At 40.9% G+C, this 27,582-nt stretch overlaps 4 protein-coding genes across 4 annotated transcripts in view; 3 read left to right on the top strand and 1 right to left on the bottom strand.

Annotated features, from left to right (window-relative positions):
* LOC105837738 (A disintegrin and metalloproteinase with thrombospondin motifs 7) overlaps positions 1-27,582 on the top strand; it is a 118,314-nt gene that overhangs the window by 39,925 nt on the left and 50,807 nt on the right. The window lies entirely within an intron of this gene.
* LOC105837736 (A disintegrin and metalloproteinase with thrombospondin motifs 7) lies at positions 1,786-12,525 on the top strand. The gene is given in 12 exon segments (XM_036285853.1): positions 1,786-2,946; positions 3,019-3,108; positions 3,302-3,426; positions 3,511-3,657; positions 4,241-4,399; positions 5,533-5,677; positions 9,416-9,625; positions 9,964-10,078; positions 10,139-10,399; positions 11,099-11,219; positions 11,439-11,553; positions 12,002-12,525. Coding segments are annotated over 12 exon segments (2,106 nt in total). The 5' UTR covers positions 1,786-2,652; the 3' UTR covers positions 12,326-12,525.
* Positions 12,442-15,875, top strand: LOC118644181 (the record flags this gene model as incomplete). The annotated part of the gene is made up of 1 exon (XM_036291866.1): positions 12,442-15,875. A coding segment is annotated over one exon (942 nt), but the record flags the coding sequence as incomplete, so codon positions are not given.
* Positions 14,446-26,742, bottom strand: LOC105837735 (A disintegrin and metalloproteinase with thrombospondin motifs 7). The gene is made up of 17 exons (XM_028191464.2): positions 26,646-26,742; positions 25,992-26,389; positions 22,753-22,918; positions 22,167-22,471; positions 21,747-21,871; positions 21,538-21,684; positions 21,029-21,175; positions 20,424-20,571; positions 19,846-19,941; positions 19,060-19,269; positions 18,328-18,564; positions 17,301-17,424; positions 17,099-17,225; positions 16,790-16,910; positions 16,235-16,378; positions 16,018-16,136; positions 14,446-15,447 (listed from the first exon to the last, which is right to left on the bottom strand). The coding sequence occupies exons 1-17, from the start codon at positions 26,740-26,742 to the stop codon at positions 15,228-15,230; spliced, it is 2,931 nt and encodes a 976-aa protein (XP_028047265.1). The 3' UTR covers positions 14,446-15,227.

Here is a 27,582-nt window from a genome sequence, read left to right as displayed (position 1 = left end):
TTAAAATATATTAGCGAAATGAAAAAGAGAGAGAAAGAGAGAGAGAGAGAGAGAGAGAGAGAAATATTTGTTAAAATTAATTTTATTGTAAAAGTATCAAATAATATTAAAGTATATCAAATAGTATCAAATAATATGTAAAATATTATTATTATTGCGTGTTATTTGGTTTATAAAATTAATTTAAAGCGTTCATTTTCAAACACGTATTATCACAAATTAATTAAGCGATTATTAATTAAATTTTCGATGGTCTGAAATGGGACGAGTAATTTTTTTTTAAGAGGAAATGCTGTGTGTGTGCGAGTGACATTTTTCTATGATATAGCACTGCCAAGCGAGAAAACTGCTGCGCTTATACCACGAAATGATGATCCATTGTACGTGCTTGCCGTGGCTTCATTCTTTTCTTTTTCCCTCTGTCTCTCCCTTTATCTTTCTCTCTTTTCCTATGTCTTTTCTCTGTCTTATCGTATTCTCCTGCGGTGCATAACGACAAAATTGATACCTGATATTGAGAGACTTTGCCTTCTGTAACATTTTCACCTAGACGGAAAAGTATTCTTGTATTTTCGTAACAGAACGATGTCCAGAAAGACGAAAATGAAAATATTTCTGTTGATGAGAATATTTGCGTCTCTCAATAATATCGGTATCTATCCAGCTTCTTCTGTCAGCTTCGCCTATACAGCTTTATAAATCGATCGATTATTCTTAACATTTTTTTTAAGTCAGAAATAAAATCGATTCTTTCGCTTTTGTCGCAATTTGTCAATTTGATTTATAAATCTATTATGTAGAGTCTATCAGTCGCCACTCAGTGTTGATACATTCACCGAAGCGTCTATAGGAAACTGAAATTTGAATACCTATTCCATGATGCAACAGCATTAATGCTATTATGTAATGATGAGGACTAAATAATGGCTTGTGGTCAATAACAAAATATTATCGATGATATAGATTTAAATAATAAATATATATATATATATATATATATATTTATTTATTATTTAAAAAGACATATTCTTTTGATTTATTAAATTTCCACGCAAATTTTTCATGAAAATGAAAATGTATGTACCTAACATCATAATAAAGTAAAACGTGTATACATCGGTGAATAAAACATACACTCGAGTATAATATTCAAATAATACATTTTAGCTATAAATTCATCAATAATAGATATACATATATACATTATACATACATATATGTATATATATTTGTATAGAACCCAATAAAATTATACTAAAAACAAATATTAAATATTATGACAGTAACAAAATTTACTTTTAATTGATTTAATAATATCCATACATCAGTAATTATTATGGCATTTCAATTTTCAGAATTGTTTTACTACAAACAGAAATTTTAATTGTTAATTATAATATTGCTAAAAATTATATATAACTTAGAAATTGCATATTAATTAAAGTTATACGATTATATATACTATATATTATATATACCACATGTGTATATGAAAAATATCATTATCGTTTATATTAAAGGTGAAATTACATTTGATTTTTTTTCTTGAGGACGTTATACGCGTGCTGCTGATTTACCGGACGGACACGAAGTAGTGATACCGCGAAGGGTCAGATCGGATGGAAGTTTTATATCTCATCAAATACCTCATCACTTTGAGCGCTCTTTTTATCAAAATCGGACGTTAGATGACGATGCCATTCATTATCGCCTGCGCATTGATCACGAAGAGTATCATATAGAACTCTATCCAAACCATCGACTTCTTGGACCAGGTGCGGTAGTCGAGACTCGACGCAAATCGCAGAATTTTTTAAACAATATGCAACTGAGGCGATTGCGAGACACGCAATGCCATTATCGAGCTCGTGTGCGGAACCAATCGGAAGACAGCGCTCTATCTACTTGTTATGGACTTGTTAGTTGAATGTTCTAGCATTATTCTTAATTGAATGTTCTAGCACCATTAGTTTTTTATAAATATACGAGGCGTATTTGAAAGGTTTTGTGAATTAATATACAGATAGCTAATGAGAAAAATTATTTAAATAATTTCGTTGCATCATCTTTTATATTATATGAAATATAATATTTATTGTATTTTATTCTGAACGTGTTTCGTTCTGGTAACAAGAAGAGTAAACATCCATTTAATACTTTTCAAATCAAAAAGTTACAAAATCAAGCCGTTATTAAATATATTTTGTAACAAAATAGATCATCATTAAAAAATGTTTGCATATCTGTAAAAAAAGAGCGCAATCACTAAAGATCGCATGAAAATAAAATAGGAAAAAGAGTGGAGTTAGAGTCGGCACTCTTTTTTTAGTGCTCTAAACACAAATAAAACAATTATTAATCAATGTGCAAAATAATAAACTCAAAGTATGAAATAAAATATCTTTATTATAAAAAATGATGCAACAAAGGCACGCAAATAGTTTTTACCTTAGATATTTGTATATTCATATTCATATATTTTTGTAAGGAACTATTGTATTTAAAAATAGGGTAAAAGCATTTAAATTCAAAATTTGGTATAACTTTAATTAATTTGTTTTCGAAGTACAGAAATGGCAACATTTCAGGATTCCAGGATTTTGTTATATTAATTTTTAGGTTGGATACATTAAAACGAAGCACGCATGGTATATGATCGAGCCAGTGGCTGGGCATGACTTTAGCAAAGAAATGGAGCAACCGCATATCGTGTATAAAAGGAGTCCAGATGAGTATCAAGCCGTACAGGATGCTCTCTGCAATGTCATCGGCGAAACGTCTAGGATCATTGCCAAGCGTGCTTTGAATCCGCAGAAAAGAGTACCAGCAAGATTAATCGAGAACAAGTCATACACGCTAGAGTTACTAGTCGTGTTGGACAAATCTTTATTGGACTATTACAAGAATTTCGATGTCGAAAATTACATACTAACGCTCTTCAATATGGCGAGTTAAAAGTCTTCGTAAAATTTTATAAATCTGGTTATACGTATTCTTAAGAGAGCTTCTTTTTCTTAGGCTGCAGGATTATTTCACGATGTCAGTCTAGGCGTACACATGCAGCTGACTATAGTGCGAATTATAAGATTAGAAGTAGAGGAAAATAAGGTAAATTACATAGCAGAAACGTTCCGCCTCTTCCAATTAAATGGTATTGTTTTATCGAAGGTCTTTTTATCTAAGAATTTATCTAAGGAGATCTTTGCACAATGGAAAGTATTCGGATTATAATTTGGACCATATCTTTTTCCACGCGTTTTGAATTCGTGCCAACTTGATATTTTCGTCGAATACAACGCAGATGAATTTGTCAGCGAATCGAGACGCGGATGCGACGCTGAAGCACTTCCAAGAGTGGCAGTACACCATGAATCCCGGCGACGATTCCCACCCAAATCACCACGATTGCGCGATTCTCATTAGCAGGTACGCGGCGCAAGGCAATTCTGTCGGAAACTCAATTTAATCCTAAGATTACGGGTACTCAGCCTTTTGACGATAACTTATTAGATTAGATATCTGTGTCTCGAGAAACCTCTGTGGCTTCACTGGTACATCCACGATCGCTGGTACGTGCGATCCTTTGAGAGGCGCAGCCATTGTGAGAGACGCTGGTCTACCAACCGGTTATCATATAGCTCATCAGATAGGTCACACGTAAGTTCGTAATTAATTTGATTCGTTCTTAATTAGATGCCAAAAAATTTCGAGTAATTACATTGTACATCGAGCCGCAAAAAAAGAAACGAAATATACGCAGGTAATTCTAAAAAACAATACTTTACATTAATCTCATTAATCTCGTAATTAAGTGGTCACATCGAACAACAAAATTGACTTGGTAATATTGACGTAACATTCTGTGACGAACACAATATATCCTTATTTCGACTGAGGACATATTCTAAAACGGATATTCTTTTCATCCCGATAACCATTTCCCTACGGTCGATCGCGCTATCGATTAGCCTCTTCGCGTCGTCGGCGGGAGGAGATGGGGGGGGGGAGGAAATCCAAAATAAATTCCTAAAGACCATTTCTTTGCCCGAGAATGAAAATAATGGTATGCCGTAGCGTCGTCGTAAATAAGTCACGGTCGGGAGCGTTGTTTAATGTATGAAGCGACTCCTCGTGTACCTCGAGATACCTTTTAAGAGAGCGAGTCCGTACGACGCGCGCGCGCGCATGCCCCAATAAATATTCCACTCCGAAAAGCCGATTTTCTTTTTCTCATTACCAGCCTGGGTATGTCCCACGACGTGCAGCGGGAGAACGGCTGTCCCGGTATAGTTTATCACAGAAACGGATACACGGAGACCACCGTTATGCACCCCGGTGACATGTACATCACGAAAAAATGGTCCGAGTGCTCCCGGCGCTACCTGCGCTCGTACATCGAGTGAGCTGAATGCTTGTTGCTTTTTCGCTGGCGGCTTTATTAAAGTCCGCCGGCAGCAAAGCTGCTTTCCTCATCTACTTCTCTAGAAGCGGAGAAATACAGGGTGATCTACGGCCGTAAATTTCAAATTAAATTAAGAACTGCGCCTCGGTCGTTGTCTCGTGGAACGAACGCGCCCGGTGATCCGCGATATGAAACGGCAAACGATCGTCATAAATTACTAATATTCGTATAACAAAAATGTAAGGTTACGATATTCAAGTTGTCGTTTTCTTTTCACATTTTATCGGCAGTACTCTTTTTTTAGAACGAGTTGAGACTTCTGAAAAAGAATCAAAACCCTATCAATTATAATATAAAGAAATTCCAAGTAACATACGATCAAAGAAAAAGAAGATTCACAAAGATGTTCGTTCAATCGATTCAATTCGCTTTAGGTACATTTCTGTATTGCTTGAGTAGATGGGGTAATAGTATGCTTTAGGAGAGAGTGGACAACTGCGAACGCTGGATAAACGCGAACAATATTATTGCAGCATATTAGAATAGTGAATTAGAATAGAACCTCTCATTTCTTGTATCCAACGAAAATCCAATATAAGCTCATTGTTGTATTATAACGTGATCATGCACGCTGTTTAAAGTAAATACTGTTACACGTTTCCGCGACTATTACAGAGGAATAATTACGAATGTTTGCATTTAATATGTTTGCAAATTATACGAGCACGAAATTGTTGTACGAAAACTATATTGCTATCATTATAAATAAAAGTTGTAATTATGAATATATTAATTATGAACATATATGATTCCGTATTACTCCGCGTTGCGGTGGTTCAAACGGCAAGGATTTTGTGTTTAAAATTATAGTTTATGTTAATAATATATGAATATTAATTATTGTGGTTTAAAGCTACATAACTATGCATATCCTTTGAAGCAGTATCCTTTGAATAAAGACTTTTGTAATTGATAAATATAATCGGCTTTGTTCAACTCGACTGTTCGCGGTTTCCTCTCTCTCTCTCTCTCTCTCTCTCTCTCTCTCTCTGTCCTGTACATTGCGACATGTAATATGTAAAGTCTATTCAAAATTTTATAAATATATAAAATGCAGTCACTGATTGCAGGCAGGGTCTCGCGTTCTGTTTAGAGGACGAGCCGCACGATCATTATTTTCCCGCCGCCGAAATGCTGCCGGGAGTGATGTACAACGGTGACGATCAGTGCCGTTTACGGTATCGACCAGACGCTCGACAATGCGACATGGGAGTCGTAAGTTGCAGGTGTAGATTAGGAGACGCTACAACGCGAGAAAGTAACGTCGTGCACGACGGGTGAAAGTGTTCAGGCGCGACCGGCCGGTCTGTTAACGCACGCGATTCCGATAACGCGTGCGTTAATCCGTATCGGTAGCTCGTGAATCTACATCGTGCCCGTGAACAGGCACCATCTGCCGTTCGTATCTACAAACCGATGCCTTTGCGGCCTACCTTATCCGTTTAGGAAAATACGTTCTCCAAGCCGTGCACGGCGTCAGATAAGAGGCCGGAGAAGTCGCGATATCTCGGCGCGATATCGCGATTGGCACGCACCTGACTGACTAAAACGAGGCTCCCGCAGGGATGACTGATCCTCCTAATCATTTGGGTTTAGCGAACTCGAGCACAATACACTGCGGACGTTCACGTATATTTACACACGTTATATACACTCATATATCCACGTCTTTATGGTGTTATAAAGCTTATAAAGTTTATTATTATAAGTTTAAGGAAAAGCGAGATGCAATCTAATTTCGGAATAATAAAAAAAAATAAAAATAAGAGCGAGGCTTACCATATGTATTTGACATAGATAAAGCGGGATAATAGCGAAAGCTAAAGCTCATTTTTTATTTGCATTAATCGATTAAAAGAAAATTATTAAATGAGACAAATCTCGCCCTCGTTTTCAGACGTGTGAAACTCTTAGGTGCGCCATTCCGGGTAGAGGTTGCGTGACTGCTAGGAAACCACCCGCGGAGGGCACCCCGTGCGGCGAAAAGAGAGTAAATTACTCCGTTTACTCCGAATAAAGAGTGTAAAATAAGGCACGGAGGATGGTCTAAAATCCGTAGATCGTTACAACTGTGATAGACCGATTTATCAAAGTAACGATTCTTTGATTCCCGGAGAGGATTATTTTTCACGAAAACTATTCGGAGAAATTTTCAAACTTTCCTTTTCTTCTTACACAATTCCTTAATTGAATCATTATTTTAGTTTCTTGTTCATTGCAATAATGTAATTTTTTTCTTTAATCTGGATGATTTTTTTATAAAGTTTTGTTTTAGAAAAGAGTTATCGAGTTCACTGGGTTCTTTGTTCCAAAGATAATTACCGTTATATCGATCTATTTAAGGATTTATGATAATTAATTATACAGGTCCCGGTTGTGTATATTCACTTTAACTTACTTCAATACATTGTTCATCAAGATATTCGTTCGCAAGTATAACTGATGAATAAGTATTCGACTTCGAGGGCCTTAAAAGCGCATCGGAGTGTAGATTCGAAGAAAAATTACATATTGATCAATTAATCAAGGTTCTCGAAGACCTTTCACCGAGAGGCCATTATGTTGGAACAGTTTAAGTATCTCATGAAAGAGATACGACGGGAGTATATAGCGGAAAGCTAAAAAAAGCTGTCTGGATTCGCCATCAACCGTGAGTCACGCGCCCTTTCAGAATTAAAACCAGTTTCAGACTTCAGTTGAGTTTTATTGGCCCTTAAGGCAACAAAGCGTGGTAATGTTAAAGATTGCGAGCAGATGCGATTCTTATAAAGTACGTCAAGCTATCGTTACGCAAACACGCTGTATATTCTTTCATAATAATACGTTTGTGAGTTTGCAAAAAATAGCAACTTTTACACAGACCGTTTCTCGCTGCCCTCCGGTTTAATAAGTGGAGCTTCTTCTAGAAGGATAAATATACTTCAAGAGTTAAAAGATTATTTATCTGAAGCTTAATAATAAGTTAGAAAATTTACAAAGCAGTGTACGGGCAATCGATGAAAAATTTTTGCGGAAAATAAAACAATTTACTTCACTATGTTCAAGAAGCTCTTGTAGTTCTGGAAAACATAAAGATTGAGTTGAAATTTGTCAAATTGAATTCGATATGTGAAAGAAAATACAGAGGATCGGACAAATATATGTATTTTATACATACATACATATATATATCCCGCATAAAATTTCACATATCTTGCGAGATAAAACTTGTTTCAAGTCGAGTCACGGATATTTTGGAAATCGAAACGATGCAAGTCGGCCGAAATGTTTTTTGCGGTCGGTCAAGCATGCACGGCTACGTGATGTTCCAAAAGGGATTCGACAAAACGTGATAAAATGCAGGGTGCACGCGAGACCCATAATGACCAGGAGACGAGCGGTGTCCAAATATCACACATCAACGAAATATCAGATTTGGGTGATGTTAATAACTGAGCACGCCGAAGCGCGTCGAACCGCGTAGACGGGAGAGTCATTAGCGGCCGACCGGTCACCGCTGGCCGACTACCGCTTCGGGGTGTTGGACATCACCGTTGAACCTCGTGAATCCGGCCAGTGAGTAATCTCTAATTACTCGAGCGAGCTGGGAACAAAGTCAAATGGTCGATACGCGCGCAACAAATCCGGCTACCGTCAGGAACGCACTACTCCAACTTTCATCGCAGATCTTACATCGCAGAATGTTGACGAACGAGTGCAAGTATTTTTTTTTTTTACAAAAAATTGGAAATTTTATTAAATAGAAATATCGGCTATAAAAAATTAATCAAATGTTTCAATTTTATTTTTGAAATGAGAGAAGTAGATATAAAATTAGTCAAGACGTATGTATTTTTTAAAATATGTACGATCTATTCGGATATTTATAGAAAAAGAACTTGATATTTCATTTAAATAACTCAACGTAAAGAGGGAAACGAATTTCCGACCGATGAAATTTAGTGAGCAAAATTGGACGCTGTACAGGGGATTGCGAAGTTTAAAAAATTGAAATCGGAACGATAACATCGGCTACGAAAATAGATTGATCTACCTACGTGCGTAAAAATTCAGTTTGTTTGTCATGCCACTTCACAACAGCCGATGCAATCATCGGTGGAATGAAATAGACAAATAGATGCGCAATTGCAGTTCGTGAAACGAAGAGCAATTATTCCGTCGCCGGCCGAGGGCAGATTCGATGTGTTTGCGTGTTATCGCGGAATCGAGCGTATACTTTAATGCGAACGTTCCTAAATGGAAAAGCGAGATAGCTGATGTCAAGTAGTCGTCCCAACGAGACGGGGCGAGGTATTCCCGGGAATTTTTGTTAAGTGATGAGCCCCGAAATTGGAGGTACAGAGTGCATGTGAATTTTAGTACATTTTCTTGAATATATGCATATTAAACGTGAGAGACGTATGTATGTCCGCGAATTAGCATTACTTTTGCCAGCCAGACACACGTCGACTGGCACGTATCATTACAAATAATTAGCACTTGCGCGGCGAGTAACTTGAAATAAAAAAAATACATGCGTTGAATAAAAGATAATGCGTGCGCTTATGGCCCGTTTTAACTGTAAAATAGTTTCGCCACGACGGGGTGAAAGGAGGAAATATTATTCCATCTGACAGACACTTAAGCGGCTTTAAGTACGCTTAAAATTGCAAAAGTCATAAAGGGACTCGATAATTATTCGCGTCGAGAAAGCGTTAGCGATTCTAATGGAACAAAACGAAGGTCTCTCTCTCTCTCTTTCTCTCTCTCTCTCATTCTCCTGAAGTGCAAGAATATCTTCTCTTGCAGGGCATAATAAATTTCCACGTCGCGCGCTTCTAAAAGACGTAGTGCATCATTTAGTCTCGTTCATAATGCACCTCCCCCGGGACATCTTCCTCCGTGCCTTCTCATTCCTCGTGACATAAGTCGGTCCAGGTGCCGCGACGTCAGCCGGATTAACGAATGTTACAGTGGTGTTACCAAATGAAGTGCCTGATGGTGGGAGAACAGCCCGGAATCACAGACGGCGGTTGGGGTGCCTGGTCGTCCTGGAGCAGGTGTTCGCGGACATGCGGCTCCGGCGTGGCGTACGCCGTGAGGCAATGCAACTAGCCGACCCCGTCCAAAGGCGGCTCTTATTGCGTGGGTGACAGGAAGCGCCATAAAATCTGTGCCACGAACGTTAGCTTCGCGACTGCTCGTAAACAGCTTTTCAGTAAGCGCAGCGCGAACTCACGAGTGAACATCCGACTTATGCGATGATCACGCCTTCCGCGAAATTGTCGTAGAGATTTTAAAACGTTTCGTCGACGTATAAAAAAATTTTATGCGACGCATGAAAATGTGTTAATACTCGCGCGTTAAATTATGAAGAAAATAAATACGACCGAGCTTATGCCGGCAAGAATGAAGTTGAAGCGGACGAAAATAAAAAAGTGTTAAACGCGCTGTGCTGTAAAACTGCTAGAGATGGAAAATTATCGTACATACAGCATTGACGTAGAGTTTTCTCTTCGCAGCCCTGCGAAATCGGCGCGCCGTCATTTCGCGACGTGCAGTGCGCCGAATTCAACGACTGGGTATTTCCGGAAGACGGAAAGATTCATCGTTGGGTGGCGTATAATCTGCCAGAAGGTACAATAAACGATAACTGATCTTCGGCCTCGTGTTAACTTCGCGATTTATCTTTCCTAGACTTGAAGGCGTCTGAAGATCCATGCGCTCTTTACTGCATGAGCGAAACTAATCTGGTGACCTCGTTGAGACCGAAAGTGGTGGACGGTACCACGTGCTACAGAGGCATTCGGGACATTTGCATCGGGGGGATGTGTAGGGAGATACCTTGCGACCTGGATATAGAATCCAGCGCCGTCGAGGACGTTTGCGGCGTCTGTCGAGGCGACAGCACCTCGTGCACCTTAAAGCAGGGAACAGTGTCGATCGTGGCTCATCCCCGTAAGAAAGAACGTATAGTGTTAATATCAGAACGAAAAATGTTTAGCTGTATGCAAATTCAAAGACAGAGATTTTGCTTAGTTTTTTTAATACTATTTAATATTGCACTTTGTGTTTGCAAGATTGCAAAGATGCATTTCGTAGGTAAAGACCTCTGCCAAATATCAAAGTGAATTTCTGGATTATTAAAAATGCTCTCATAATATTTCAAAGATGATGGCTGAATTTTGTATCAACACCTTCGCGAAAATATTCAGTCTCTCTCTTTCTGTCAATCTCTTTCTTGAATTCCTCATAATAATTTTCTTGGCGTTCTCGCTTACTATTTCACGTCGAGGCAAATTTCGCGACTTGCAAAAAATGCCGATGAACTTCAGTGTCGTCGGCACGGCACGGTGAATAGGGAAGTACGCGAACGAGAACTTCCGTGAATTAAAATTCCACCAGAGCAAAAGTATAAGGCGCGCGTTCAGTCTTGCTCTTTAAAGGAATCCCGAGCGACGCATTGAGAATGTGTGTATGCGTATGTGTATGTGTGTGTGTGTAAGAAAAGAGAGAGAACGTAACTCGCAATAGCCAAATAAATCTTTCCGCATTGCGCAACAACGCGATGCTGCGCCAAAATTGGAATCTTGACGAATAATGTTGCGTGCAATAGCTTTTTTGCAATAATCTTCCGAGCGAATTTTTCGCGTTAAGGGCTCAAGAAGATAACAGACGTGCCAGTCGGTGCCAGGAATATTCGCATCGAGGAAGCAGAACCGACCAAATCCAGAATCGTAGTGCGCACCAAAAATACGAAAACTGTGCTGATTGATGGGTAAATTAAATTCCCCCTAATTTTTCTAATACATATTTACACGAAAAAACTGGAGTTGGTTATATTTACCTTCTGATCAAATGTTGCGAGTAAACGTTTATAATTTGGCGCCTTTCTTCAATCTGTGCTACATCAATCTTGTTTCGTTTACGACATACCGCGCAAATAAAGATACTAGGCTCACTCCGCAATTAATATCGCGGCACGCGATTATTTCAGTAACCGTCTAGGAATGTTCGAAGTGCCGGGCTCCAAGGCGTGGCTGGGAATGATAAGGCCGAGGCAGGAAGCTCTGAATATACCGGGACCCGTCACCAAGGACTTGATTATATTGGTAAACATAATAAACGCACTCCGCTAATTAGTCGCTACTCTCGGCAAATCGATAAGGTATCTCAAACAAGGTGTTCGAACTTGGACATGTGCTATCGACGGAAAACGTGCAAAAGGAAACGAGAACATTTTATGTCCATTTAAAATCGCAGTATACTGCTATAATAATCAGCCGCTGTAATCTCCAAAGCAAGCGAGTTTCGCGAATTTAATTCTTTTCTGTTATATAGTTTCTAACTCTCACCCGATGCGACGTCGCGAATAAAAAGTTTGCATCATTCTATGAAACAGCTAAAAATTAATCTTTTACTTCTGAGGACATACCTTAAATGTTCATTTTCTCGTACACATTGAAGTAACTCTACTAAGTCATTTTGGAAATTGCATTAAAGAGAAATTTAATTTTATCCTGTCGCAGTATTTTCTTTGACAGCAAGTTAATCTGACAGGTTGAAGCAAAGGAGAACGTCACGTTGAAATACTCATTAGGATTGAAGCAACGAACTCCCCGTAAACCCGTGTTCTCCTGGGACTTTGTCGACTGGGAGAAATGCTCGGCAGGTTGCGGCCCGGGAGAACAGATATCGAAACCTCGTTGCATCGAGAAAATCGGCGGACTGGTGGACGATAAATTTTGCAGAAATAACATTAAACCAGATGCAAAAGTCAGGTCGTGCAATCAGGCTCCCTGTATACCGCGGCAAGTTTACATTTTCACGATTTTCCGCGTTTGTGAAATACAATATTTATGGAGCTGTCATATCATATTATAAAGTAACTGTGATCTTTAACGAGCTTCGATATGGCGAAATCAAAGTAGTCGTGTGTCACGTTCGTTACTTTTATATATATGCGATAATAACATTAACAATCAAATATATTTCTCTCGTATCATCTGTATTTCGTGATCGTATCGTGTTCACGCGTCGGACGAAATTGCCACTTTTATCTCATTGAGGAACTAACGCAGAGACATGACGCCACGCGATTATCGCCCCGCCGTCGCCGGCTAATTAAAAGCCTCGCTCTTATCGTCGCGCACGATTCCAGGTGGATCATTGGGGAATGGCAAGGTTGCACGCCGTGCACGTCGGGCTGTAAGAGAAGGCGTGCTGTCAAATGTGTACGACCCGTTGGCCGTGGCGAGCAGGATCTCGACGTGATCGAGGACAGCTACTGCCAAGGACCGAAGCCAAGGGAGTCGGCGTCTTGCGAAGCCAGCGAGAGAAGACGAAGACGGGAGGACAGAGGTGCCGAGAGACGACGGCGCGGGCCCACCTCCGCTCGCTCGAGCACGCTAACGCGACAAAACGACTTCGTTAGGGCCGCACGAGTGCCCGCTAAGACGGCTTTAAGCGGCGCCGTCGTGGAGGACCGACATCCGGGTGATCTCCCCACGCGGCCAAGACAGACTGGAGATCCGTCCAATCGCTCTTGTTTTACTGGCACCGGGTACGTTAATGCGCTTCCACGCGAGACAACGGGCTTAATTTCGGCTGATACGCGTCGAGATCGTTCTCAGATAGATAAAAGATCGGGGAATACGTTGAACGATAAGAAGAAGAATACGAGTAAGCTCGAGAAGGGCAGAATGGTGGTCGATAAGGAGGACATTCGGAATCTAACGCTCACGATTATTCTCGAGCGCGACGAGAGGAACGCCGTTATGAATTTTCCGAAGGACTTTGAGCCCCGACCGCCGGAAAATAGCACAGAATTCACGTTGCTAGGCGTAGACGCCCTCAGATATATACAAAGAATTCAGGAGGAAGCGCGCGCTTCCACCTCCGCCTCGATTTTTCGCGGGCGACGTGCATGCGATGCGCGATGAAGCGGATATAGGCGCGTACGGATCGAAGCGTTCCTCGGCGCGATGAAAGAGAAGAGAATACAATATTTATTGTCATGTGTGCGGATATATCGATTACTTTCGTTACTTTGCGCGCGCGCGCGCATGTCTTGAAGACGAGGCTGCGTCGATTCGAGCGATGGTCGTGCGATCCGTCAGGGAGACTTTTACGAGTCCGTTGAGTGAAATTGCGCTGCTCTCGAGCACGTAACGCGGGTAGCGCGTGCAGATCGCCCAATAAAAACAATCGTTACGAGTTATACGAGCGAATTAAACGTGCGACGCGTGCGCTCTTACATAGGGGTATCGAATTTTAACGATCGGACAGTAGAGAAAACTCGTCGAGAGCCCCGAGAGTGAATCGCAGGATGAATCGCCCGATTAGATCAGCGGTGTCGTTCGTTCGAGTCTTAGTTAAACACGGCCATAATTGACGGTAAAGCAATAGATCTGCCGGAGCCCGAAGATAATCTCTCAATACGCGGCGAGGACGACGGACAACATAAATTACGCCTGAATTACGACGGAATTACGACGCGCGAGGAGGAGGAGGAGGAGGAGGAGGAAGATGATTTCTCGCGACCCATTAACGAGTCCCGCGGTTGAGCATTGATCTCTCGGAGATTCATCGTTCGCAAGTTTATTTATGGCGGGAACGATACTGTGTAATGATCCAAGATTGCAGACGCGTTCGCCCGCCCCCTTAATGGCCCTGACTGTCCTGAGGATATCGCCTGGTAGGGAAAATGTCTGGCGCGCGAGACACTTTCTTATATCAATAAAGATTAAGTGGTAAAAAAAAAAAAATGCGCACGTGTCATTAATCTCGATAGTTGTGCGCGTAACGCGGACGTCTGTTTGTCCGCCTAGCGAGAGCATATCGCCGCGGACGATATTTTCTGTTCGCCGCGCGCCGCTTTTCGTATTACCTATACGTTTCATTTGACTTGACGGCCTTCATCCCGTCAAGCTAATCAATCACGTGCGACATGAATCAGCAAAGAGCAAGTCTCGTAACAGGGCATGTAATGCTAGCTTTTCGATCTGTGTCTAAATATTCATATATTTCTGGATTCTATCACTTATACACGGACGAACAATTATGTGCGGAGATAAACGTACGTTTATCGCAACGTTTAACTTTTTTTCCTCGTTGCTCAACGTCTTTTTTCCGCGATATCGACTGATTGAGATGGACTGATAGCTTCGCTCTCGGTAGTGGAAACGGCGCGCCGAGTCGTCGTCAGATTACGATGGGCTAGCTGTCCGATAAGCCTAATCGCCTGGGCGCCCTTGTACACCTTCTCCCGGCTCGTGTCAATGCCCACGCCGACGCGATCGCCGGCTTCCTGGAACGCCTTGTCCGACAGATTAGACTGCAGAGCCTCGTCCATATACGGCGCCTGCATTAGTACGACGTTCTCGATGGGTATCGCATCTTTGATGATGGATCCCGGCTTCGGCGTGGTGAATCTCTCCTCCGCGGGGTCGCAGGTGCGCTTACGCTTGTCCCCGTTTGTCATCGCCCAGTCGTAAAGAACCTGTCGGAAGTCCCGGGCGGCGCTCGTTCCTTCGAGACCGTCGTCTTCGCGCGCCAACTCGTCGCGCCTTGCTTTCTCTAAGTAACGGGCCAAACCGAGATCGACATATCTGTCGATCATTCGCCGCTGATCGTCCGGTGATAGGCTCACTCTCTTTTGCACGTCCGTGAACTCCCGCTCGTTGGACCGTCGAGTTTTCTTAGGACACATTTTTTTGCAGGGTCTTGTACCTAACGCGAAAATGCATCGTGAGTGTTTTTGCGAGTTTCGAATTTTCATTTCAAGTTATGTCAGGCCGAAGATATTTCGAACGTGAAAAAAAATCACGATTGTACCTATACACTCCTCTTTCTGCCTCGGTACGCGACCCTTGCACGCGTCCAGATTTGCCTGCACGTCGTCTTCCCCGGGTCTGGCACCTGGCCTCACGCATTGAACCTTCCGATGCCTCATACCCTTCTTCCCATCGCAGGCGCTGCATTTGCTCCATTGACTCACTCTCCATCTACACGTGCGACCGACATGGATTTATTTGCTTTACATCATATTCGTCGAGCGGATGTGCTAATGTGCGCGCAAAATGCTAGATCGATGTTTATGCGACGCTGAGTTAACATCTTATTTATTGGCTGCGGACTAACGTATGCGGACATAGGTGCGTGGTACTACGTCATCGTTAAAGAAGGAACTAAGATCGACGGAGCGGAAGCCAATAGCATTCACTGATTTTTATCTCAATGTCGTGGGTATTATTTGAGCCGTGTTGTTAGTCAGGACAAGTGATAAGTTATATTTTCTCGCTATTAAGGAATTAACATTTTTTTCATTGCTACGTGTTGCTGCAAGGTCTCGCAATGAAAAAAAAGCAACAACGCGAGAAATCTCGAATTTCATGTTATGCCTGCGCATTTGTATTTTTCTCTGCAAAAAAAACCAGTTTTATTTTATTACCAATTTAAAACCGCTACTGCTCCGCCCAACAAATTATCGCGTTACGTAAAATTATATTAACGATGCATTGTCTACTGTCTGTTAACTACATGGGAACTGTGAACGTCTGAAACTCGCGGCTTACTTCGCAGGACAAGGGGCCTGATTGCAGATGCGGCTCTTCGCTTCCGGGCGCGGAATGCCGTCGCAGAAGTTGGGTGTCACTCGTCCGCCCTGTTCCTCGATGCAGGACGCCTCGGATATCTGTGCAAATCGATGATATTGTCCTTCGCATAAAAGCGGTCGCATTCGCGGTCACGTTAGGCACTCGCGTGCGCTAGTAACGTTGTCACATAAATTACCATCGTGCCGCCGTCGCACTTAGCGCTGCATTCTGACCACTCGATAAAGTCCCACATGTACTTGGGCGTGTACGATACATTCGTCGATCTCACGTAGTATTTATAATTTATTCCAGGATTATATTGAGGATTGAAGAACGCATACTAAAAATTGGGATACAAAATTCATATAAGTACTTTTAGCACGTTTTAGTCTTTTATTGGTCTAATGTAATGTATAAAAAAATCACAGATGAAAAGGAGATTAGCTGCAGCATTATTATTCGAAGTCATAATCACATTTTCTGTCTACAATTTGACAATTATGTAGACACATTTCGCTATCAATTCAGCGTAGCGATTATAGGGCATAAAGTAAAATTTTCGAAATGAAAAAGAAAATTTTCAATAAGTAAATTTATAGTTCTTACAAAAACCAGAGAGCTACGAATAGAAGATACATTCGCGGATATTGGATTTTTATATGATGGAGTGTATATATAGCGCAGAACCGATAATTACATCGTGTGCACGCTATCATATCGAGATAATCATCGGAAAATGAACACGGCTTACTTGTATCTCGATGTTTTCGGATATCGGGCCTTTCATATCCACTACTTCCTTGTCCGGTTCCGGATGCGTGTAGATAATCATCGTTCCAGCGCACTCGTAATCTCCGCTTCTAAACTCGCGGCTACGACACAACGTATCATAAAAGTATACAATCGTAAAAATGCATCATACGTTTTATCGTTATGAAAAGCACCTGCTCATATCAATTTTCTCGAGATGTTTATGTTCGCCGTGGGCGTTATAAATTAAAGATGGAAAAGAGAAAAGAAAGAGCGAATCGGGCGCGCAAGAGAGTTTGCAGAAGCTCACTTGTCTCCATTGATGCAGTATGTTTTATCTTTTTCGAGTTTCACGGCCAGTATGTTCTCGCTGGGTCTTCTCTCGGAAACCTGCACGCTTCGAGCTCCCCTCGGAATTGTTACGATCTTCACATATGCTGCGAAGAGAGGGAGAGAAACGACGTGTATCATGACAAAAAAAAACCGCGAGAGTACGTCTACTGAATTTTTACCGCTTTGCGACGCTGTTTCAGTAAACTCGCCCTCCACTAGGCTGCACTTGGTCCCGTCGCCTTTACATATGCCACATTTATCCTCAATTGCGTCCGAGTCTATCTCCCAATCGCATCCAACTTTCTATGGTGCGAGAAATCACGACATAATTAGAATCATGAAAGTTTCACACGTAAGAGATAATTTCTTTACAAAAAGTTATTCGTAACAAAGAGAAAAGTACTTCCTCTAATGAAATATTAATGCAAGCGTAAATTTTATAGTCGTTTGTTGTCTCTTATATCAGATCTTTGAAGTTTGCTGAGTTTATACTACATGTAAATTTACACCGTTAATTAATAGTAGACAGCTAACGCTAGTTACAAACAAAGTAATTACAAATGTGCATATAAATACCAAGAAGCCTACTACTAAATTTCATTTCGCTAGAAAAATACAAAGGTTGTAGGCACGCAAATATTTAACGCGTATAATGTTAATTATTTTAAATGCATTAATTTTATTATTTATTTTTGAGTTTTGCTACAAACATATAGGGGAACTCGGGGCAGAATGGGACAGTACTATTATTTTCATTGCATGGTGCCACAATCGTGGAAATTTGTTAACTGCTTCAACAGGTCGTGATAAGACTGAGGCAATGATTGATTGTAACGAATTTTCCACGCGGTTGTGGTACCATGCAATGAAAATAATGGTACTTTCCCATTTTACCTCTTAATCCCATTCTACCCCGGGTTCCCCTAATATCCATTAAGTATGACTTTGAACTTTTGCGCACATCTCTAAAAAATCTCAAATTCGAAGACAAGGAAAATTCGGAAAAACCAATCAAATTTGATGACTTTTTTTACATTTGTTAAAAAATATTGTTTTAAAATATTTTTTTAAACTAAGCACACTAAATATATCTAAAAATATTTTATAAGTCAGAAGATTCGACAAAATTTAATCGGATCAACAATTCTAGCACGGATAGTAGAGATTTCTCGACAAGGCGATTCTATTTCAAAAAGTCAGTTTCACCCTGCAAGTTCCAGAGATGCACATATAGTTGGTCCCAGCCTTGCAGGGCGTAGAATCGTTCGCCGTCGATGAGATCTTCACGTAGGTTTGCCTCTCGTTGATGCAGTAAAGCGCGCAGGGCTCTAATTTCGGGTCCATGTATGGCTTCCATTGATGAAGCCCGTCCGTCAGGATCTCTTCGTTGTCGTGTTCCGAGCACTGCACCGCACGGTACGGCGGTTTCGTCGGGTCGCAGGGCTGCACAATTTAACGCGGAACGTTACGGCAAATGTGTGACGGAATTCCGTGCGGGACGGTACATAGGTACGAGAGAATTGCGACAGCGTAGAGAATCATCGTACGACTAAAAAGAATTAAAACGTTTCGCCAAGCGCCAGAGATGCTCGCGGCAATGATAGAATTTCTCTCTCTCTTTCTCTCTCTCTCTCTCTGTTTGTCTGTCTTTCTCTCTGTTCCCGTCTGTGGCTCTCGAACTGAATTTGTTACAGCGTGTTGTACCGCTCGCGTCACTATAGTAGTAATATGAAATGGTAACACGCAGTATCTCACTGGCGAAAAGCGCGTAAAAATCTTGTAAGCGTGACTACGCAATGCTGTCAGGCACTTCCGTAATAAAAAAAAAAAATACGACGAGAGGCCGCGACCATCCCCGGTATGTCGTTTGCGTTAAAGGTAGCTGTCGTAGGTGAAATAGCGTGTGAGAGTGACGAGAGGTGGACCAGGGCAATTTACCGTGATGTTGCAGGTGAAGAGCCTTCTTCTCTCGCCGATGCAGTACCTGCCGCCGCTCGCCGGTACCGGGCGGTCGCATTCCCTCTCGGAGTACTTAAGACCGCCGCCGCAGGTCCTGCTGCAGGGGCCCATGGGACCCCATTCGCCCCATCCGCCGTGAACCGCGGCCGGTCGAGTGCCCATGTCCACGCACTTCTTGTGGATGCACCACTGGATTCGCGTGCAACGCACAACATTACAGCGCGTTACCTTTGTCCCCGCGGGTTTTGAGGAGAATGCAATATGTCTCGCGGGCTACTCGCCGCCTCGTGCTTCACGCGAATACCAATTTCCAAGCGCGAAGTTTCCTGACACTTCAATTTATTTCCCCGGCGCGATTAAATCTACGTCCGCCGTTCGCGCGCGAGCGCGCCGAAGGCGACGAAATCTACATCCGCGAGAGGCGACGAGCGCGCGAGAGGAAAGGCGCGCCGTTTAATAAATCTCTCTGCTCTCGCACGGAGAAAGAGCGGCAGGGTGGAGAACGCCCTTTTATTCCGCCACGCTTCCGGCGGCGTTCCGGGACGTGGATCGCGCCGCCACGTAAATGGCTTTCGATCGCGTCGAAAGCCATTTGCGCTCGCGTTCACCTGATAATTGATGTCATCTCGCAGCGACATATTATTTACGTCGTCCTGATAATATCGTCCTGCGGATGCATAAACAACGACGCTAAGCGGTTGCTAAATAATCCGCACCGGGGATATATTTTGCCGAGGGAACAGGTTCTACCTAAGCCGCGCGCACCTTGTTCTCACCGCACTTGGTACCGTCTGCTTTTGGTGTCCCCAGGGAATAGCAGCTCGTGTTGGTCAAGCACCACAGAGTCTCGCAGCCGGTCGCCTGAAATGTACATACACACACACGGTCGCAAAGAGAAACCCGGGCTAATCAGATTAGTCTTAAAGGAATCGTGCGGCACGGATTCGAACGCTCTTACGATCTCTCACGGAACGGTCGTCTTGTAAACACTGTGAAATCCGATATTGACAAGGAGCGGACATTACGTAGTTTCGTTAAGTAATTTATTCTATCGAGAATGTGAGAGAATATTCCATCAACGCAATCGGAAGAATCGAATATACCTTGTAATTCCGAGTAAATATAACGAATGATAAATAAAAGCCATTTCATTTCTGATGGACAAGTAATAGATAAAATGTGGACGGAGAATGCAGGCGGTTGGTACATAATGACAGAATTATCGAGAATTAATGAAAGGAACATTGAATTTCACTAAGTAGTAATTTGCGATTCGCGATAATTGCAAATCGAAAACACTAGAACGCAATTAAGATCGTACGCGAAGCTTATTAAAACTTTACTTGAGATTGCGGGCACACTTTCGAGCCAGGAAACTGCATGTCACACTGAAAGGTAGCGTCGTACATCGCACCCGGCAACATGTTAGGATATTTCAGTTTCTCCGAGGGAGTTCTTGGATTGTCGTTCAAACATTCGCCTAACCCGCTCCTACTCACAATTAAGTTTTATCGTAAATCAAATTATATAATCAAAATGTTAGGTACTTAAAAAAACTAAATATAAAAAATGATCGTTTTTGGTAGGTATTTTCAGTAATGTTGTCAATAAACAGCATAAAATGGAATTTTCGCTTTAAAAATAAAATATATTATTATTATGAATTTGTTAAATAGATTACAGTATTAATTAATTCTACTGCAGTTTGATAATATTGTGAAATAATTAATAGGTGAAATTTATGACGATTGTAGAAGTGTTCGATAAAGTGGGGCAATATTGACTAATTAGACATAATCCGAAATATCTTTATTGGAATAATATTTGCACATAATTATGTACGTGTGTGTTAAGCGTGTTATACGTACGCATGAAATCGTGCATCATTGCATTGCACGATTAAAAACGGTCATTATTTATGCGTCATTACTTATGCAACTCGGATTACTCGAGAAAAGCTGTTATAAATTTCCTGCTGCAGCTCGACCATCGGATGGTATATAGGAAGACGATAGGGGACATAATAAAGTAGCTATCGTCCGTGTCCTTCGATGGACATCCGCTGGTTTCGGGCTCGTCGTGAGAACAACCCATTCTATAAAATAGTAGTTTCGTAAAGGATCAAAATATACTTTGTTTAGAAAGACTTGTTATTAAAATACGGAGCATTGAAATTTTGTATCTTTAATTTCGTTATTGCAACAACTGTATAAAGTGAATTGTAAAAAAAAAAAACTAGTGATATATATATAACATTTCAAAAAAACTTATTTCACACTAAAAATTATTTTTACTTTCTAAAGCTCTTCGTACAAAAATATCTGTAACACGTTAAGTTATGTTAAGTTAAAAATCAATTCTTAATATAATTTAATGTGGATATTTTTCTGCGAATAGCTCGAGGACTTGTTTTCTAAAAACACTTGAAACTCCATGATTGAGATGCATGGACAGTACACGTGACCAACTTCGTGGGCAATCACGATGCCGAGCAGAAGTCCGTTGTCTTCATTAATGCAGGCAGCCTTTGCCGAGTCGCAGGCCGCTGCGACATGAGCCAAACCCATTAGGTCGCAATTGGTTCCCTCCGAGCAAATATCATACCTAAGGAGTATATGCGAGTAGCGACATACACGACGATTAGGTCGATATTTAGGAAGAATTACCTAGTGACCAATACCGCTATATCATAATGATTGGGATGCGTGTCATCTTTGGGATTCATCTTCTCTGCCCACTTCGCGAAACTCTCCAATGTATTTTCGGCATCCGGACTAATGAGCAAATCTATCTACGAGCACATTGAACTCTAAATCGGACATTACACGTAAATGTTGCTTTTGATTTAATTGGCAGAAGTTTCTCCCTTTAGGAAATGTTTACATATTTTAATATTTATAATATATATTGATGAATTTAATATATATTATATATAGATTTAATATTATAATAATTCAATGTTTATTGAATAATTTGTTTCAAGTAAATAATGTATCGGCAATGTTTGCTGCAGCTATACCTTTCTCCCTTTTTCTTTTTTAGCAAACACATTTTACGTTTTTCATTTTATATAATCCGCACGTTACCTCCTCTTTCTCTTTCTCCAAATATATCACGCGTACTAAGACGACGTCTATTTGATTCCCTACGGAATTGTCGTGATAAAAGTCGGACACCATGTTCATGACCGTCAAGAGATATTGCTCGTAATCCGTGTTATTGTGAAAGTCGAGGAATCTCCGATCGGCGATTAATCCAACTTCAATGTAACGGTGTATACTGTGCGTCCCCGTAGATACCGCGGTATCGCGCCTCGCGCCGAGAGAATTATTTTCCATTAGTTGCATCTGCCTTTTAGCCAGCTGCTCCGCCCACGCTGACTCCCAGTTGTCTGTTAAAGCGGGAATGAGCTTCCACAAACTGCGCGCCATTATTTGTCACTTGCTCGTAACTATGCGAAATCCTCTCGCGTTACGGTACATAATAAAGTGCCTGTGACACTGGGCTCTGAGAAACTGTATCGCGTCTCGAGTTAAAATGAAATGTTAAAGTAATAAACGGACGGGGGAGACGGCTGGCAATGCGTCTAGCTTCGTACGAAATTACTTTTTAGGAAGCAGGGTATAAAAGAGATGAGTGGTACAGCGCTAAAATACCCGAGGAGGTACCGACCGCTGGTTCCACAATGTCTCTTCGACACGGTATCGGTTTGCCCTTTCTTCTCGTGCGGCGCATCCCGTTTGTAAGCGACGTGAATGTGCTGGCCGTCGGGCTCGGGTTCCGCCTGATACACTGGCTCGATGAAGTACCGTCCGTGATTAGTTTGCACGTAGCCAGCCTGCGCGCGAGAGGTGTGTCACACGTTGCCGATAATAATGTAAAATTAAATATCGACATTCATATTATTTACGGCACGACATATCGACTGATTGACGTAAAATCACTGGAATTGCGAGAGATTTTGATCGCGCGCGGTAAAGATCGGCGTTACAAAGATTAGCATGTGAAATCACGTTATGTCAAATGTATCGTAAACGCTGTTTCTTTCTCGTCGTACATTACGATTTATGAGCGGTTGAATTAATTCTGCCGGGATTTCTGTCTGATCGGGTTATTCATTTCTACATTTCAAGGTAGATAAGCTACGGCGGACTGAAACTGCGGTCGCGTCTAGAGATATCCTCAGGGTAACATAAATATATTATTATACATCGAAAATGCTGTGTAGAAGCTGAGAGAGAGAGAGAGAGAGAGAGAGAGAGAGAGAGAGAGAGAGAGAGAGAGAGAGAGAGAGAGAGGGAGAGAGAGAGAGTCGATGATATTCGTCGGATAGACATCAGAATGGAAAAGGCCAAACGCGTATTCTACGTGACATTTCGGTTGATTCGCGCGGCTCCGTCATTTAGAAATGTTTACCTGGAAACCCCGCATTTAACGGGTCACCTGCTACAGACGCGAATGTCGTTCGTCGATTCGTTTCGCCGCAAATTCGCGTGACCGGCGGAAAATCGTAGATGGTAATCGCGCTCTCGACATGCGTCGCGACTTTACATTTAATAGAATCAACCAGGCATTTCATCCGCTTCGCGCAGCTTGCAGTTTATCGGCACGCGTAATCGTTCGCCTTGTACTTTGAAAATAACGAGCCGCGGCGGAAAACTACTTTCGAGACTCTTGAGGGTATAACAGGGTATCGTGGTACAACTATCGCTTCGCATATTCAACGCAAATATCGAGGTTCGTACGCGATGTAATCGAGAAACTCAATTTTCTCTAATGCCACAATCGAGCTGTATTTGAATTTAACAAAAAAGATTACCAAAGAATTGACAATGTGTTCGTAGCTATGGTGCGATTTTTACACGGAAAGAACAGTTTCCGCTAAAGAATCTAAAAATTTAGCAGAATATAGATCTAAAAATAATTTTGTTAGGCAATCGAAATGATTGTGTAAAATATTCAAGCTGATTGTTAGAATATTAAATATTTTTGTAGCATTGCTTGAGCTTCTTTTATTATTATTTTGATGGTTGAAGAAAAATTATCTAGCATCACTTTGTAACACGAGTGAATAGTATTTTTGCTCATTGAATACAAATGTGTTATTAAAATTTGACTCTCACAATTTTGACAGTTTATTTCTCTTTGAAAAAAAATTACTTTTTTTAAAAATTGTAATACGTAAATTTTAATAACAGATTTAGCAGGCAAAAATATGTCGAAAATAACTATTTATATTTATATTTATGTTGCAAAAGAAGATCAAATTTTGTTAGTATTAGTTTCGTATCTAGTTGAATTTTTAGATGTTTCTATAAATACACGCGTCATTCTTTTCGTGCACTACTCTCCGTTCTATTTTTCACAAAAAAAAAAAAAAACCGCCGCGTAATCAAACCGACGATATGCAAGTGGTCGAAGTGCAGCGTGCCAGAATGAATATTGCGTCACTGTAACACCGCGATTAAATGTCGCTGCGTGACACACGCATTTTGCGGCGCTCTCGCAGTTTACCCAGGATTGACTCTTTTATTACGCACTTAGAAACACGCATGTTGATACAACGTGCATTTGCATATCGACGCGCGTTGCTCTGCAATCGATTGTAACATGTTTATCGATCTGTTTTTATTTACGTGATTATCACGATTTTAAATGCGCAAAGTGGAAAAAAACAGTATGAATTTGCAAGTGATATAAATCTTGTAATAATATTTATATGAGCCAAAATAACATCTCTTGACGTCTAGCGATACCTGAAAATGCGGTCTGCTACTGAAATAACTATCAGCATCGTCTGTATGTATCAGGATCGCTTTGTCATAAATTGCAATTACATCATAAGTTCTTAAACATTCGGTCTGCATTCTGTCTAATATTATCGCGTCGAGTTTGGTGAGTAAAAAATAGCAAATAAAAATGTAAAAGAATATCGTGAAAAAAATGTCATCGAATTTCAATTTGTTTTAGGAAACATTTCAGGCGCAATCTTTATACAATATCCATCCAACTACGCTCGCGATTCTCCTCTTGCTTCGTTAACGTTAATCTCCCGAAGGAATCTGCAGTGGAACGCATTATGTGCGCCAACCACGCTCGTTGCCACTTCGAAATTCTGTTCTATCTCTCCAGCCCGCAACTCTCATCAAAATTAATAACAAACCATCCGAATTGCATGTGCAAAGATTAGAATTCGACTCGCAACGGGATGTTACATCAATCAATATTCATCAATCTAGACTAACTAATTAACTTTCCTTCCATGAAAAGATAAATAGAATTATCAGGTCTCGCAATCACACATCAATTATCTCTAATTCCATAATCGATCAATTAATTGTGCATTAAAAATATTACAGGTATCTTCTCCACTTACGACGTTTCAATCGTAAATTAAATGACATTTATATTTTATAAATAGAACATTTATGCAAAATAATTACAAAATATAATAATTATTAAAAACAATTACAAACCTTCATTTGGAAAATGATAAAACAAAATCTTTTTTAAAGACATTATTTTTAATATATTTGCTATTATAAAATTAATATTTAGCTAACACAAATTAATTTCAACAAATGATTGAAAAACAATATATCATTTTTTCTTAAAAATAAAACTCTTAATTTAGATTTTCCAGTTAACGAGAGTGTATAATCATTTTCTGTTATAATATACTAATTAATTTTCACTTTTAGTGTGCCGGTCGTAAGTCTGAAAAATGCGTAAATCGAGGTGGTCGTAAATAGAGAAATGCCTATATTCAGGGAAACTAATTAAGCGTGATCGACAGATCCTCTATCGTAACGCGAAAGACCTTGCTACGAAGCAACCGAGAAGTGACCGAGATTCTTTTCTCGGTTCGTTAACACCGAAGGAAAATGTTATACGACGTGTACCATACTAACCACACCGTCGCACAGAGACAGAGCCGCCCTGGAATTGGCGTTGCCTCGAACAGTACCGCGATAGTGACACTGCCGATCGGACGTCTTCCTGAATCTCAGGCCCTCGTTGAGATTAGTAGTGCTCCCGGCGCCCCGCGTCTCCACCACCATGTCGGGCGAGATGAATTCATGGTACGGGCTGAGCTCTACGTGGTGATCGATCCCGTTGAAGGGTAGCACCAGGTGCAATTTATCGGCCGACCCGAGGGATCGCTTGCCGCGCTCGCTGATCTCACGGCGGTTATAGAAATTCGGCAGGGAATACGTGCTAAAGCTACCGTCTTCGAGCACTCGCCTTGGTACCAAGAGCTCCGGCCCGTGGATGTCTCGGGTGTACCTAGGTGGTTTCGCGTTCGAATGGGATCACAATTGCATCACTGACAATGACGCGACGAGGAAGTCGTTGAGTAAAACGACACTTAAAAAAAATTAAAATTCTCAATAATTGCTCGAGTGTTCTTTCTAATTTTGAAAGATCATTAAATAGCCATTAATCGGAACTTAGTGTCACATTAGTCATAATTGTCACTTTGTGAAATCCGATAAAAATCAGTTTCAGATTCCGTCGCGACGAGAAATTGACAGCGATTGTAAAATGCGAATGCACTTACCTACCGTGATATACGTTTCCGGGCGCGTTGGCGTATTTTTCGAGTAGACCGCCATCAACACTCACGGCGAAAAGCGTCAGAAGTGCCAGGAATATCGTCATTATGACTGGCTAGCGCTAAATCAACCCGAATACGTGCCTGAAGTTGCCGGATGTCGATGAACAGCAAAAGAACGACGTTGTTTCACGCGAACGTATCCGGTTATATTCGCATATACACAATGGCCGGAAATCAAAGCGCTCTGTTTACGCATCGATCCGACATCGATAACTAATTAAAATGCAATAATATAAGCATTTAATATTTTGGCAAAATGTTGTCGTGTACGTAACTTGTTACAACGAGATAATTCGCGCACGTAAAAAAGAGGAAAAGCGAAACAAGAGAGACGTAATATAATAAACAAAATTAATTTGGACTAAAGTAGATATCAGGCAAAATGAGCCAAAAATATAATAATGTAATTTACATTATAAATTTGGACAAGCCAGGATTATAGAATAATAATGTATTTTTAAATATTGTAAAAAAATTAAAATTAATATTACGCGTTATCATTATATGGGTAATACATTTTATCAAGAGAATGTCCTAATTTATGAATATTATGGTACGTCGTATCGGTATTATTAATATATTGCACATTTTTATGCAGGCAGAATTGACGAGGATAGGAAAAGACTAATATAAAAATTAATACTTTTTTAGTAACGTGCAAATTTTGCTCGTTATGAAATTATTTTCCGATCGAACATCGAGAAAGCGATCCTCAATTTTACGGTATTACGATATTCGATATTGCATGCTCGTTATGTCGCCCATCCAGGTCTTATTCAACGAACTCTCTCGTACATGACCGCGTTATCGGAAAACGGAACGAGAGAAGCAACAGACGAATTGAAACCTAAAAATTCGTACGAACGATTCGGTACGACATTTAG

The sequence above is a fragment of the Monomorium pharaonis genome, chromosome 1 (assembly GCF_013373865.1).
Source record: "Monomorium pharaonis isolate MP-MQ-018 chromosome 1, ASM1337386v2, whole genome shotgun sequence".
In the NCBI taxonomy this organism is placed as follows: domain Eukaryota; kingdom Metazoa; phylum Arthropoda; class Insecta; order Hymenoptera; family Formicidae; genus Monomorium; species Monomorium pharaonis.
The sequence above is the reverse complement of the archived record's forward strand: the minus strand, read 5'-3'. Positions and strand labels throughout refer to the sequence as shown.